Source organism: Camponotus vicinus, unplaced genomic scaffold, assembly GCF_025532165.1.
Source record: "Camponotus vicinus isolate PSW18456_S1 unplaced genomic scaffold, iyCamVici1.0 SCAF_1, whole genome shotgun sequence".
In the NCBI taxonomy this organism is placed as follows: domain Eukaryota; kingdom Metazoa; phylum Arthropoda; class Insecta; order Hymenoptera; family Formicidae; genus Camponotus; species Camponotus vicinus.
In genome coordinates this window covers 5,004,957-5,019,789 of record NW_028141945.1, presented here as the reverse complement: position 1 = coordinate 5,019,789, position 14,833 = coordinate 5,004,957, and the positions used below count along the sequence as shown (strand labels likewise).

The 14,833-nt window shown below is 33.6% G+C and overlaps 3 protein-coding genes across 4 annotated transcripts in view; 1 reads left to right on the top strand and 2 right to left on the bottom strand.

Moving 5' to 3' along the window:
- The window catches only part of Sema5c (Semaphorin 5c), a 99,273-nt gene extending 95,151 nt beyond the window's left edge, over nt 1-4,122 (top strand). Inside the window, exons 10-15 of the mRNA XM_083094903.1 lie at nt 83-449; nt 656-735; nt 844-1,161; nt 1,388-1,796; nt 1,977-2,182; nt 2,268-4,122. Of these exons, the coding sequence (XP_082951029.1) occupies nt 83-449; nt 656-735; nt 844-1,161; nt 1,388-1,796; nt 1,977-2,182; nt 2,268-2,471 (1,584 nt within the window). The 3' untranslated portion in view covers nt 2,472-4,122. The remainder of the gene's footprint in view (nt 1-82; nt 450-655; nt 736-843; nt 1,162-1,387; nt 1,797-1,976; nt 2,183-2,267) is intronic.
- A 48-nt stretch (nt 4,123-4,170) lies between these two features.
- On the bottom strand, nt 4,171-8,648 carry LOC145969045 (acidic amino acid decarboxylase GADL1). Its single transcript, XM_083094907.1, has 8 exons — nt 8,491-8,648; nt 6,878-7,062; nt 6,176-6,473; nt 5,607-5,795; nt 5,468-5,532; nt 4,978-5,167; nt 4,560-4,729; nt 4,171-4,495 (listed from the first exon to the last, which is right to left on the bottom strand). The coding sequence occupies exons 1-8, from the start codon at nt 8,620-8,622 to the stop codon at nt 4,234-4,236; spliced, it is 1,491 nt and encodes a 496-aa protein (XP_082951033.1). The 5' UTR covers nt 8,623-8,648; the 3' UTR covers nt 4,171-4,233.
- A 2,932-nt stretch (nt 8,649-11,580) lies between these two features.
- LOC145967552 (uncharacterized) lies at nt 11,581-14,833 on the bottom strand. Of its 2 annotated transcripts, none has more exons than XM_083092554.1 (8): nt 14,687-14,833; nt 14,292-14,393; nt 14,080-14,230; nt 13,819-13,890; nt 13,616-13,759; nt 12,913-13,300; nt 12,473-12,732; nt 11,581-12,152 (listed from the first exon to the last, which is right to left on the bottom strand). In XM_083092554.1, the coding sequence occupies exons 1-8, from the start codon at nt 14,811-14,813 to the stop codon at nt 11,747-11,749; spliced, it is 1,650 nt and encodes a 549-aa protein (XP_082948680.1). In that variant the 5' UTR covers nt 14,814-14,833; the 3' UTR covers nt 11,581-11,746. The 2 variants fall into 2 exon arrangements, with proteins under 2 accessions (XP_082948680.1, XP_082948686.1); XM_083092560.1 differs by having other exon boundaries at nt 14,623-14,718.

The following is a 14,833-nucleotide window of genomic DNA, read 5'->3' as shown; positions in this document are numbered from 1 at the left end:
CCGAACGGAACTTTGAAGTGCCTGTACTATCTTTCACAAGCATTGTTTCTACCGAAAATAACGTTTAAAATCCGTTCTACAGAAGATTGACACGTGCCAGTGTCAGACCAGAGAATGCAACAATCCTCCGCCGCAGCACGGTGGCGAGAGCTGCACAGGTGCGCGCGTCAGAGTAACAAATTGCACCGTTCACGGCGAATGGACCGCTTGGTCAGCATATTCAGCCTGCACTCAGACTTGCGGTTTCGCGATGAAAAGTCGTCGACGAACTTGCACAAATCCGGCTCCCGCGTTCGGCGGGCGCGTTTGCGTTGGTTATGACCACGATGATACTCTGTGCATCGATCTGCCACCTTGTCCTGTCCCCGCTAAAGTTACTCCGCCGCCTCAGAACGGACAGTGGTCAACCTGGGGACCCTGGCTCGCGTGTTCGCGACCGTGCAATGGCGGTGAGTATCTTATAGCAGCATAATTATATAATAATATCCATACAATATAAGAAACTAAAAAATTATTAACAAAATATTTTGAAGAATTAAAGATTTCTCGATATTCTTTAGATAGTTGCATTATTTAAAATAATATTAATGTAATTTATAATTTATGCTCTTTCATAATATGAATGTTTAAAAAATTAACAAATCACATTTTATAGGGGTACGTATTAGAAAGAGAACCTGCGACAACCCATCGCCAAAGAAAGGTGGTGTTGAATGCCCTGGATGCGATTTTCAGGCAAGTTTCAGTGTCTTGGTGAAAAAATATCTCTTTATTCGCTGACATAGCTTTAAATTTTTTTAAATATATCAAGGAGAAATTGCTCGATGAAAGGGAATTTTTTAGCTTGAAGAATGTAACACTCACGAATGCACTGAAACGAGACGGTATTCTGGATGGACTCCCTGGTTAGCAGTAAATGCCAGTTTGCAAAGCGCTAGTACGGGCTATCTGGAGAAACGTTTCCGATTCAGTTGCCGCGCACAGACGGATGATCCGTCAAGCGTGCGAGTGCAACTCGCTAAAGAAGAGGAACGCTATTGTCGAAATGATGGATCTTGCCAGAAAGGGAAAGACGCGGAATCCATCAATGAGAGCGGCTGGAGCGAATGGTCTTCCTGGGGTTCATGCGATCGTTCTTGCGGGCGAGGTACCCAGCATAGAGTAAGCATTATTTGTCACAGTTGTTGATGTCTTCCAACATATAAACATAGTAGTGGTTAATTTTATGAAATTATTGTTTTCTGTTTGATTTATCTTCGATTAAATTATAAAAATTTTATTTAAACTACATAATAAATTATTAATGAAATTATTAAGGTATATCAAATTTAGACCATTGTTATTACATCTAAATACGAAAGCAAGCATATGTGCTATGTTTTTACAGGTAAGGCAATGCGAGTCGTCACCATGCGAAGGTGGTCTTTCTGCACAGAGTAGAGTCTGCAACCCGCATCCGTGCCGCGTGAATACAGGCAGTGGCAGCACAGTGGAAGGGCAATGGTCATGTTGGACAGAGTGGTCCGAATGCTCGGCAACCTGCGGCGTCGGTGTACGTACTAGGACGAGAGAGTGCCTCGGTCCGGAGAGCTGCAACGGTCCTCGATTGGATAGGGAGACTTGCGAAATGGCCAGTTGCGAATCACTGGTCGGTTGGGATACATGGTCACGTTGGACCCCGTGCGATGGTGACCATCAACAACATCGAAAACGAACATGCCTACAGCACGGATCCGGCATGTGCGAAGGGCCGACCCGCGAGACACGCGATTGCCTTCCGGACTGCATGGACAACGGTGAGTTTATTGGAAGGTTTAAAAAATCTATAACGATATATAAAAAAATTATAAAAATATACGTTATCTTTATATTTCTCTACGATATTTCTAAAATATAAAAATTTTATTGACGTATTATATTGAAGTATTTTTATATTGAAGTATTTTATTGAAGTATTATTGGACATGTTTTTCCAGATGTAAATGCTTTGCCTTCAAGCGTAGAGAACTCAAGCGTCACGGTGGGCGCAGTAGTAGGCAGCTGCGTAATCGGTTTTGTCATCGGCCTGACATTAACCGCAGTTTTGTGTTTCTTCTATTTGAAACGACGCAAACCGCGCATGCCAGGGAATCCGCATTATATCAGCAAACAAAATCCTTACGTCACTGTGCCATTGAAAGAGGTAAAAGAATTGAAGGAGCGCACTCGTCTGGATACTACTCTAAATATCCTTGACATGAATACTCAAAAGGAGTTAATTTTTACAGGTGAACGCAAAGCGACAACCTAGCTTTTCGGGTAGCGCCAACGGAAACGGGACTCTACGTGGTAAGAATAATCCCAACGTTAACGGTCTTGGTAGTCCCAAACTATATCCGAAGAGTCTCGATTACGAATCTGCTACCTTGAAGCGTAACAGTCATGGCCAGCAACATATTCGTGCCGATCTTGATCAGGACAAGTACTACTGAACGAGCCATCCGCATGGAATCGTGCAAATAGTGCGCCATTTAATTTGTGCTCTGGTCTTTCCGATCAGTAGTGTGATCCTCGTGTGATTTATTTCTATGGCGAGTCATATATAACGTTGCTCTGATCCCGAATGTTAATTTATTCTCGCATTTGGCAACTGCATTTTTATCGATCGATTAGCGTTCGATTGATGTTAAAAGTGACGCATGTATATGACTCGAGGACGGACTTCCACGTTATAGGAAGAGTGTATCTACTTAATTAAATTAAGGCGACGAGATAATTGATCAAAAGAGCGCCTGTCGACAAGACTATATGTTCTTAATGTTAAGATTAGTGATATACATATTCTCTAGCGCGTTCGAGAGTTAGCGACAATGCTGCGATTAACGGCGCAAAAAATTTGAGATTGTTGTATATTGAACGAAGATTAAAAAATTCGATAAAAATATTTCGATAAGGACAGTGTATTTTCACAATAGCGGTTTTATCATAAAAATAAGTACGCTTCATAGTCGAACGACATTTCGCAATACATCGTTTCCGGCGACGCAATAGCTCAGCAGAGAAAATCGTTGTTTCGAGAGATTTTATAAGAGTTTATTTTTGTTTTTGTATATATATATATATGCATATCCCTCCCCCTAAAAAGAGAGATAAAGAACGCAAACGAAATCGAGAATTAATTTTGCTCATGTCTGGGCATTCGACTCTTTGATTCATTTGTACAAAGTTTCACGATTCATCTTAATGATTATTTATAAGTCATATACTCTATATACTTTATATATGAACTAAGTTTATTTCTGCAAGAAAGAGGAAAACAGGGAAATATGTTTATTACGCTGCTATAAATAAACGGTTGATTTATTAAGGATTGATTGGAAGTTGTACAAATACAAAATGTGTTATATATATATATATACGTCTTGAAGAAAGAAAGTCCGTCTCTTTTATGTTTTTATGTTTTATTTCGAAGAACTATCGAATATTTTATATCGATGTAGTGCCATGATACGGAGTTGTATATAAAAATGCATCTTCTTAAACGTAGTTTTATGACGATGGAATAAATGCGTATATCATACGTGTGTACAATAGATGTGTAACGATGAACGGGAGTGTCCCGTTTGACCACGTTGCGATTGACCACAGCCAATTATATCGATTTGTGCCTTAGGGTAACCAGGAACGATTGACCAACCAAAAGTTCTATTTTGAATTGGCCAATTGGTGACATGGTCAATCGGGTGCCACCCACGATGAACACATATGTTGCGCCACGATTGCGTTTATATTGGCTCATATTGAGTCGCGTGTATGCATGCGACCATTAGAATAATTTACCTCTGCTTGCCGCGATAAGTAAAATTTCTCATTTGGAACTTAGAAAAATGTCTTCCAGGACACCAAATTAAAAGTTTTTCGATCATGCGTTAATTACTTCCTATGAGACAATTATGTAATGCTATGGAAGAATAAGACAATATGCGAGAAATGTAGAGATTTTTGACATAACGACATTTAATGTTATCTTGTATAAGATGAAGTATCATTAGCAAGGTCACGTGTATATGCGATTAATAAGTACTGTATGCAATGCATTTATCCGCACACTCGTTTGCAATAAATAAATATTCTTTTTAATAATTTTAGAAATTTATACTAATACTGATAATAAAAATTGATACAAATATTTTTATATTCTCGACGGAAAAATGAGTTTAATATCTCGTACATGAATTTCATAAGCGGAAGAGATTAAGACAATGATTTATCTAGTTCTAACGCAACTTTTTCAATTTCTTTAATAACGTAATCCATGGACGATTCCGTGGGCGGTGGTTGACAGGTGACAACCATGCGAAGGAAGTTGCCGCACTCCTTATGCAATAAAGGTGTATAACTGATCATGACCGATCCACGCAAAGTCAGATATTTTTTTATCTCAGTTGTTATATTGTATAGCTGTTTCCACCAATTTAAAGTTTCTGGCTGATCACGCATTTTTGGTGGTATATACCTAAAATGAAACTCATCGTAACATCGATCGCGAATTTCACATTTAATCATGTAAAGTTATTTACCAAAAGCAAATAGTGCACAACTGATAATCAGACTGCACCAATCGGAAGCCAGGAGTTTCTCGAATCCGTTTCAAGAAATATTCCACGCAGTGCATTGCATTATCCACTAATGATCCAAGGCCTATCGTGCCGCGAGCTTTCCACATTAACCAAAACTTCATTGCATCGACCTTGACACATATTATTAAATGTCACAAATATAAAAAAATGTGACTTTTTCAGTCAAATATTATCTAATCGTTTATAGAATATTTTAATATTTCAAATATCTTTTTTGAGAAATCTCTTAGATAAATCTTTTAGATATTTTTTTATATATATGCGTATCACGAGTCAAATATTTTTAACTCTTATTCTAACATTAAATACTATAATATCTTGAAAAGGTATAGTTTGCAATACAATGGCTTGTAATCACCTTCCTGCCGCATTGCACGCTCTTATCACCTGTGTCCCAGCTGACGTCGTAAAATTTATCTTGTTGGAAAAGATAATCCGCATTGGAAGAATTCGCTTTGTACAATGCTTTTTCGCCTTTGACCAAAAACAGGGAACATTGCAGCGGTGCTCCAAGCATCTTATGGCAATTCCAGGCAACCGAGTTCGATCTAAACCGATCATATCAGAGAACAGTGTTTGATAGAAATAAACTGATACGTGCCAATGAATAATTTCAAGTTAAATGATTTTTACGCAAGAGGAAGGAAAGTCTGTTTTTTCTACTTTTTTGATTGATAATAAAAATTGCTTAACATTTCCTTGAGAGTAAAATTCTTTCCAAAAATTCGAGTAAATTAGATAATATTTATTAACAATTTACTCGATTTCGATTGCTACGTAAATTGTGAACACAAATTTTGATCGTTTTCCTTCTTCGATAATGTTAAGTAAGAAAAACAATTACAAACAATTCGATGCCACGTAGTCGACTTCGATATTTTTCCGAAAGCAGCAAACTACCACCGAGACAAGCCTGCAAAAAATCTGATTCAAATTACGTTGCCTCTTGAACTAACAACTTACAGTTATCATACAATTTATACGAACGTCTACGTGTAACCAGATGTTCTCTCTGCGACAAATCTCGGCGATTTCCTGCAATGGATCAATAGCTCCGAGCACCGTAGTACCGACAGTGGCGTTCACAAAGAACGGTACATGTCCTTTATTCTTTATCTGCATTATAACTTCCTTTAGATTATCCGCTTGCATGCAACCATACTTGTCCGTCTTCACCTGCGACGAAAAAATTTACTCTACAAAAATATACTCTCGTACAATCAGCATAGTTACAAAATCTACTCTAAATTTGATTCAATTATTTTTAATGCCAAAAATAAAAATGTTTTTATATTTAGTAAGCAAAATTATCGTAATTTTAATTCGCTAAGAATATTTCTCATCATTCGATATACATTTCTCATTACTCGATATATTTACAGGAGATAATGTAAATGTTTAACACATTTTCTTCAAAAATTGTTCTCTTTCTTAGAAGATAGAATGATAACATTTAAATATATATATATATATATATATATATATATATATATATATATATATATATATTCATATTGTATATTGTCGAAGTAATTTAGAAATTAAAATAATTGTACCTTATAAACATTATCAGTGCCTATACCTAGCCAATGAGCAGCTTTCAAAATTGAGTAATGACTATCTTCGCTGGTCAAACACGTTAAGGGTTTGTCGAGCCAAGAGACGCCCAATTTCTTGATTTCCGGAAACATCTTGTATCTAGCCATTATGATCCCATACATATTTGCCATACTACCACCTGGACACATTATGCCATCGGCATACGGCATCGATGGATAGCCCACCAATTCCAACGATTTTTTTATCACTTCATGTTCTATCATAGTAAATACGGGCGCAACTTCATACGTGGACCTAACAAGAATGTATTCGTTATATAATTGTAATTAATTATTATTTACTTTTTATTTTTTTTAGATATGTGGCAACATTATCTACGGCTCATTAGAAAGCATTCAGTTAAAAAACAAGTCTATCTGATATTTTATTTTTTAAATGAAATAAAACTTTCTTGAGGATAAAAATTAAATACGAAGAATAAGAATAAAATTAAATTATTTGCGATTATGCGATAAGTCACGCGTCATCTGAGATGCAATGTGAATTATCATTATTAGATGTTTATGAGACAGTTATTAATATTAATGAAATATTATTAATTTTGATTATTTATCACATTGTCTCGAAAATAGCAGACAATGCTATATTTTGCAAATGTAGAACATATATTATTCCTAATAAAGCATGATTGTTCTTACTGGGAAGTATTCAAGGACTCTGTTAACCAGGAGCCTACTAGCCCATACTCGTCGATGCCACCATAGAGTTGATTATGAAAATTCAGACTGTTCGTTTTCACGGAAAATCGTATAACCTGACGTATCAATGTCTCGAGTTGTTCCTCCTTTACTGGATCTTTATCTAAAGAAAATGATATCTTGGCCTACACAAAAATAATATTTGATCAGAAAGGAATAATGATTATTCTATTGTCAAAATTAGTATTCTATCTTTATCAAATTTTTATAATCCGATATTTTTCCAGATCTTCCGTTAAAGCTGTAAATAATCCGATTTATTATTTGAGATTATTATATTCGATCACTCCAGTCGAAATATCGAATCTGTCGAATCTATAAATCATAAATTCATTAATTTGGAGATGCATTTATCATTTTTACACATTATTTTATTAATAAGTCAACTTCGAAGAGCGGCGCGTTGCCGTGCATATATTAAAATTCCTTGAAAGATAGAGACGATTCGTCTAGTTAGCATTGCAGATGATGATAACAACGGTATTAATAGTGCAATCGTTGACCTTATATTTATATCGGAAACGTTTATATAATCGTGTATCGTATTAGTAAACATTTCTCAAACAAGATTTCTGTCATGCATTGTAAAATATTTTTTTTCGCCAGAATTTATCGCTATCTATGTGGATTGCATCACATTGTTAACAAATATTTACCTTAGATATATGCAATACGCACAGAATAGATAGTGTCGTAATAAAATCTATGTTTTTAATTAATAATCATTAACGATTCTTATTAGGCATTTGACAACAATTAGATAGGAAAAGTTTTGAATAAAGTGACATTTGAATTAATAATAAGGAAACAAATATAATCTGTCTAGAGAAAATTTTAGCAAAAAATTCACTATAAAATAAAAATTCATTATAAAATGTGAATAATCGAATTTTTTTACTTTAAATGCAATGAGACTATCAATATTATTGTAAAATAATATTTATTATTTTAAAATAATATCAAATTTAAAGTAATTAATTAATTGTCGTTCTAATTTTTATTAAAACCGTTATGAAAAAAAATATTAAAATTATAAAAATAATTGATTGCAAAATAAGATCCACTATTATGACATCTATATGTTTAAAATTGAAGTATTTTTTAAATAAACAATTTTTTAAATAAACTCGCCTCCTTAATCAATTATTTGCTATATACATATATCCACTGCAATAAATTGAAAATTATATAAATGGCTTCGTATTTTATCTTATTTATATATAATATATATTAATATATATATAATACTATATGATATTAAATTCTGTTAATTGTTTATTAGATTGATAATTAAAACACGAAGAGATAACAAAAATATAAGAAAAAAACGTTTATAATGTATAAAATGATAACAGTGATTGGCCTATAACAAAAATACGAATACAAATGTGTATTAATAGATATAATATTAAGATGTAAAATATAATATATCTTAGCATAAGTATAAAAAAGATTAACAAAAAAAAGGTCAGATGCAACGTGGTCGAATAAATATGTATGAGACTGCATGAGACTAACTTTCTAACGCGACAGTTCAAACTTGTAATATTCACCTGTAATTCTTCGGGATGCAAAAATTGTATGACACGTTGATCCTCCGATCGATCGAAAACATGTTCTTCTTTGAGAATTCTCAAGAGATTCTCCAGCCTCGTGGCAATATTGTTAGTACTTGGCTCAGCCATTGCAAAGTGTGCACTGAAATGAAGTGAGTGCGAGACTCACTAACCGACCAATCAACAAATCCATCGGACCATGTTAGATCCCTTCCATTTCGACCATGAAGAAATCCCTCTTTGTCACGGTCGTTGAAGATACGTCATATGTTTACAAATCTCGGCAACCCATCGTTTCATCATTAATCTTCGCCAAAAATCCATTTACACGTACCAATTACATTCATCTGTTACGTACGTGTTAATGCATGTACTTTGCCTTATCTTTGAATCAAAATGCAATAAAAGTGAGTAAATCTACGCACTATCAGCAATCTAAATCTTTGGAACAGTTAAGTTTATGCGGACTTATATAATTTGATCGCTCTGACAAATTATTGACAAATTATTAATATAATTTTTATAATCTTTATTTTATAATTCTGACCATATTCTCTTTCATCTTCTAAAGAGTCTTATTATGATCACTATCATCATCACAATAAATATAATAATTTTTTCATTAATTTATCTTATCCGAAAGATACGTATCTATATAAGATACGCTAATTGATTTTGAAGAGTTTTATTTATTCTAAGACAATCCTCGCAGTATTCGGTATATCTTTATATTTTATAAAGAGTTCTAATTATTAGCATGTTAATTAATTTTTTCATTAATGGATTTCATACAATGCAATGAAAAAAGCATATTTTTATATATGTACATAAGACGTTGACCGATTTTGAAGAGTTTTGTTTAGAATAAACTCTTCATTCAGATGGAAGAAACAAAAAGGTGATCTTGACAATAATTTGCAATGACGCTCTTTTAATACAAAAAACTCTTTTAATACAAAGTATTTTATGATTGAATATTTTTATTTGATATTATCATTTTATAATATAATTTAAATTGTATAAATGTTAACTTGCGTTATGTGTACAGTTATAATGGACAGTTATAGTATGAATATGTTTCATTTATGTTGCATTTCTTATAGAAAAAATATAATCAAGGACAATGCATATATCATTGAAAGAGACTTGTTATAATTGTTAAATGCTTAATTATAATATTACGTGACATTCTAGTTTGTATCTATGCTTCATAGATACAAACTCGTATATTTAAATTTTACGTTTTTTATATCTGCGCGAACATTATTTTATACCAACAAACATTCGGAACTCCCATGGGCTCTCCCCTATCCCCCATCATTGCCGATATCACTCTGCAAGATTTGGAAAATAAAGCAATTGGACGAGTTCCCTTCAATCTACCATTCTATTATAGGTATGTGGATGATATAGCTTTGGCGGCTCCCTCTTCTATGTTCAATGAGGTCTTGGGTATCTTCAACTCTTTTCACCCAAGGCTTCAGTTCACATTGGAGGAGGGAGTTGATAATAAACTTAATTTTCTTGATGTTACGATAATCGTAAACAATAATTTAATCGAATTCGATTGGTATCACAAACCTACTTTTTCCGGGAGATATCTAAATTATAAGTCGAATCATCCACTATGCCATAAGAGGGGAACAATCGTAGGATTGGTGGATCGTGCCTTTTTATTATCGCATCCGAGATTCCATCAAAAAAAGTTTGAGCTGATAGTCGGCGTCCTCTTGGACAATGGCTATCCTCTATTTTACATTTTCCATGTAATACGAGAACGTCTGAAGTTGCTATTGGCCTTGAATCGGACAGGCTTGGAGCCCGACGAGGACCACCCTGAGAAAAGACCCTCTTCATATTTCACAATCCCATACATTCCAACGTTTTCGGAACAATTCAAGCGAGTTCTTCGTAATCATGACACGGGAGTTTCTTATTTTGGCTTAAATAAACTTCGTAATTTTGTCAAGGTCCATAAAGACATAATGCCAAAAGATTCGTGTAACAATGTAGTGTATAAAGTCTCGTGCAATGATTGCGATGCGTCATATGTCGGTTAAACTAGCAGACAGTTAAAAAAACGAATTTTTGAACACCGAAATCACATTCGACGAAATACGTCACAACCTTCGGTTATAACTAATCACAGATTGGAATTCGGTCACGATTTTAATTGGGAAGAATCTGAAATATTGGACAGGGAGTCCTCGTTGGGCAAAAGGCTTGTCTCTGAAATGCTATTTATCAAGCGCCAAAAAAATAGCTTGAACTTGCAGAGTAATACAGAGGGCTTGCATCATACATTTGCGACGATAATCGATAATTTATCGAAAATATGAGGTGTTCGTTCATGCGTCGGTATGTTTGTTATCGTTGAGTCAACTGCGCATGTTGGTGCATGCTTGGTTGAGTCCATGTTTACGTCCTGACAACCGAGGACATATTTATACAGTTCGTCATCGAATCTCGAATTGACATGGGGCGCACAGCGGCATACTATATTATTAATTGTAAAAAGCGGAATCTGGTGAGCCATGCTTCTAACTATTAATTTAAGCAAAAAAGCTTATTCACGGGTAATATCTTTCGGTATTTATTTTATTATTTTTATTCGATTTGTAAGATCTGCTGTGACGTCGCATAGTATAACTATAGTATATTTAATTGACTGTTGGAAGCAGAGCGCTTACTAGACCTCCGCGGGATGCAATTTAGCGTCACCTACGTCGAGAACAAATTCGTTTAATGTAACGCGTCACTATCTGTAATATAAATTGTTAACATCGCGCTGAAGAAGGATGATCCGAAACGTTCGTTTTTTGTTATTATGATGTGTTTTTTAATAAACTAATATTGAAAAAAGAAAGAAGTGTTGTTGCTTCTCTGCGCTCCAACTACCGCGCGTTGGCTCATGCCATTTTCTTTTTAATTTTTTTATTATTTTATATACATATATATATGTATATATATATATATACATGTGTGTGTGTGTGTGTGTGTGTGTGTGTGTGTGTGTGTGTGTATATAATATTATCAATATTTTAATTAATATACATGATCATTTTTTTAAAATTCTTTTTATGTATTTATTCAATGTACAAAACTGTAAATATAATGTCAATTGTACAAAAGTTTAGAAATGAATTTTTATATTTGCTTACATTTCATTTTAAAATTATTGAACCACCATAAAATAAAAATAATTATTCAGAAATGTAATATTTAATCAAATTATATTAAAATTATCCCAAAATTATGTTAAAATTGTGTCTTTTCTGACTTCACGCGACGTAATGAATGGCATTAAAACATTGAGAGGTAACCGTGGTATGATACCCTTCATGGAAGCCCATTGACCTTCGCAGAGTTCGTGAAAGGTCAGTCGCAGCAACGACTGTCCATCTAAAATTCTAGGACCTCTACATGTTGCACCAGCCCCAAATTCCCAAATACTCCAATTCAAGATCAAAGCTTGTTGTATCTGCAACGAATTAGTCAAATTCATGAAACTGGCGAATCTTCTGCGCAGCCAAGAGGCGATATAAAAGGCACGACAGTCGCAATGCCAAGGATTTCGATTCAAACGTATCTGTTGAATCATCAATATGGCATTCAAACTGCCAGCTGGCAGAAAAGAGATGTCATTTGATTCCAATTGCCTAAAAAACACGATATTATACAATAGAAAATATTGTAGGATGTTATTTAAAAGTAGGATTTTATTTAAAACAGTATATAATGTAGAATCGAACGCACTTATAATATATTCTACAACATTATATCTCTTATTAATTTAAATATGTTCGCAAATTATAATTTTCGTTGCAGCAAATAACTAAAGTGGATGCTCAGATTTTAATTTTTTTATAATAGAATGAAATTAAAAAATTAAACATTGAAGAAAAAATTAAGATTAATACTAATTTAATACTAAGTTGAAAATTGTATGTTTATATAAAAATTAAATATTGCGACTCACAGTTTCTGCAATCTCGGCGTATCCTCGAAAACTCCCGATTGCACCACTCTTAATCGATTAGATTGCAAGAAAAGAGAGGTGACATTAGATAATCCACGAAAGACACCTCTTATTAAGATTTCTATACGATTACCATAGAGGATAAGACGTTGTAAAGACATAGAATTGTGGAATAATCCAGGTGGCAAGTATTTTATATGATTATGTCCTAGCCGGAGTTCTCGAAGCGCTGTCATGCTGAGAAAGGCTCTTGTATCAATCTATCGCAAAGATTATAATTATTTATTAATATCTAAAGAGAGATAATCTTCTAAAAACATTAATCAACATTAATTTATGTTATTATAAGATATAATTTTTACAAAAGAATATTTTTACACTATAATTAACATGATTTTAAAAATAAAAGAAACGTAAATATAAAATTTCACAGTATTTACACGAGATATTCTATTGCTTGATATTTCCAGAAGTTCTAGTTGTACAAGGGCTGAGAACAATCCTTTAGATATATCTGTTAATCGATTATCTCTCATATCTAACTCTTTGAGAGAAGTTAGATTTCTTAATATACCGTTAGGCAGCTCTTTCAGACGATTTTCCTCGAGTGTAAGGCGTCTTAGATTAATCGTGTCTTGGAAAATTGGAATGGGTAATCTGATTAGCCGGTTTTTACCGAGCAATAATTCTTCGAGATTCCCAAGACCACGAAATGTACTGGGAGATAACAATGAGATGTGATTGGACGAGAGATCTAATAAAGCCAAAAGTTTATTGCTCAGAAAAAGATCTCCCGGCAAACTACGAAGTTTGTTCGATGACAGATCGCTAGAATAAAATAGGATATTAAATTATTATTAAACACAATTTCTCTCTACAAAACTCTTCTCTCTCTAAAAAAATTTCAATATACATATTTACAGAATATATCTAATATTTTAAATGTTTCCAGTCAAATTGTAAGGCGATATCTATTTTTCATTATTTTATAATTGATTTTTGCTAACTATTGCAATTTGATACTTTAGAAATTTTTACAAATTTTACAATTTTTAAAATTTTAAAATTTTACAAATTTTACAATTATAAATTTTTATAAAAATTATTTTTTCTATTATTGATTTCTATTAATGTTTAACGTACAGTATTCGAAGATTCGTTAATCCGATGAACTGATTTCGTGGAATTTTTTTCAAGAGATTGTTACTAAGCCTGACATTTGCGACACCGTGCAGCGGCAAGAGTAAATTCGATGCTAAATGCTCGATAAAGTTGCTGCTCAGATCTCTATAATTCGTTATCTCGTTAGAATTCTCATCTCCCGGTCGTTTACTTACATCACTTACAAATGGTACAGCTGCGTCATGTTTTTAAATGTGTCTCTATGTAGAACACTAAGTCGATTACTTCCAAGATCCCTGAAAGAGCATCAAATCACACAACGATTTCCACTTTCAAAGCATTTATATTGAGATTGCAATGGTCTATAAAAAAAAGTCTAAAAAACATTTGTTATAAAAAATCGCAATAAAAAAATGGAAAATTAATTTTAAAATATTTCTTTCATTTAATTAAAAGTTAGACACTTTAGATTGTAAGACGCTTACAGTTTCAATACATCGGCGGGAACCAGTTGCGACGAAGGTAGATCCAACAGATCGTATCTCCAACAAGACACTGATTTCACTTCCGGTACACATTTACATGGTCCTTCGGCGCAAATCTCCCAGTCCTCTTCCCTCAAGCTAATCTGCCAAACTTAAGAGCATTGAGTATGTTTTTGTATGTCTACCAAATATGCGAATTATAAGACTCTTACCTGGCTGTTCGACCGTTCGCAATTTCCGTTCGAAGCTTGACAATCGGTTTTCCATCTCTTCGAAAATCGACATTGATTCCGACATTGGTGAACGTTCCGTATCTGCAATTATATACATATTTTATTTCAAAATTCAAAATCACGTATTTTAAATCATATCAACAAGCAACAGGAAATGATGTAAAAAAATTACAATTTTAAAAATTTTATGCATTTGATTTAATCTCTTTTTACAACAAACATTTATTTTCTCAGTTTTAGAGCTTTGAAAAATATTCAGCGGCATAGCATAATTGTCGACTTTATGAGATTTCATCAAATTACTTCTCACATTTTTTGATATCGATTTCTGTTGGATCCAGTCATCAATAATTATTTGTTTCGCGATTGATTACCTGTTAATGTCCGCGTACTTGCAGTCGTACAAGTATACGAAACTAGAGAGTACGTTTTCATCTCGCATAACAAGAACAGAACAATTACGCAATAAAGTCTTGAAGATAAGTCGGTCATGTCACGCATCACCAGGACCAGATGATGAC

Bases quoted from the DNA above. Each gene is read 5' to 3' on its own strand.
- LOC145967552 (XM_083092554.1), bottom strand. From the start codon at position 14,813: ATGCGTGACATGACCGACTTATCTTCAAGACTTTATTGCGTAATTGTT. The intron at 13,891-14,079 runs GTAAGCGTCTTA...ATGCTCTTTCAG, and splicing joins CCCGCCGATGTATTGAAACT to GGATCTTGGAAGTAATCGAC. The intron at 13,301-13,615 runs GTACGTTAAACA...ATTTTATTCTAG, and splicing joins TTAACGAATCTTCGAATACT to CGATCTGTCATCGAACAAAC.
- LOC145969045 (XM_083094907.1), bottom strand. From the start codon at position 8,622: ATGGCTGAGCCAAGTACTAACAATATTGCCACGAGGCTGGAGAATCTC. The intron at 7,063-8,490 runs GTGAATATTACA...ATTTTTGTGTAG, and splicing joins TGCATCCCGAAGAATTACAG to GCCAAGATATCATTTTCTTT. The intron at 5,796-6,175 runs GTACAATTATTT...TTTTCGTCGCAG, and splicing joins GCACTGATAATGTTTATAAG to GTGAAGACGGACAAGTATGG.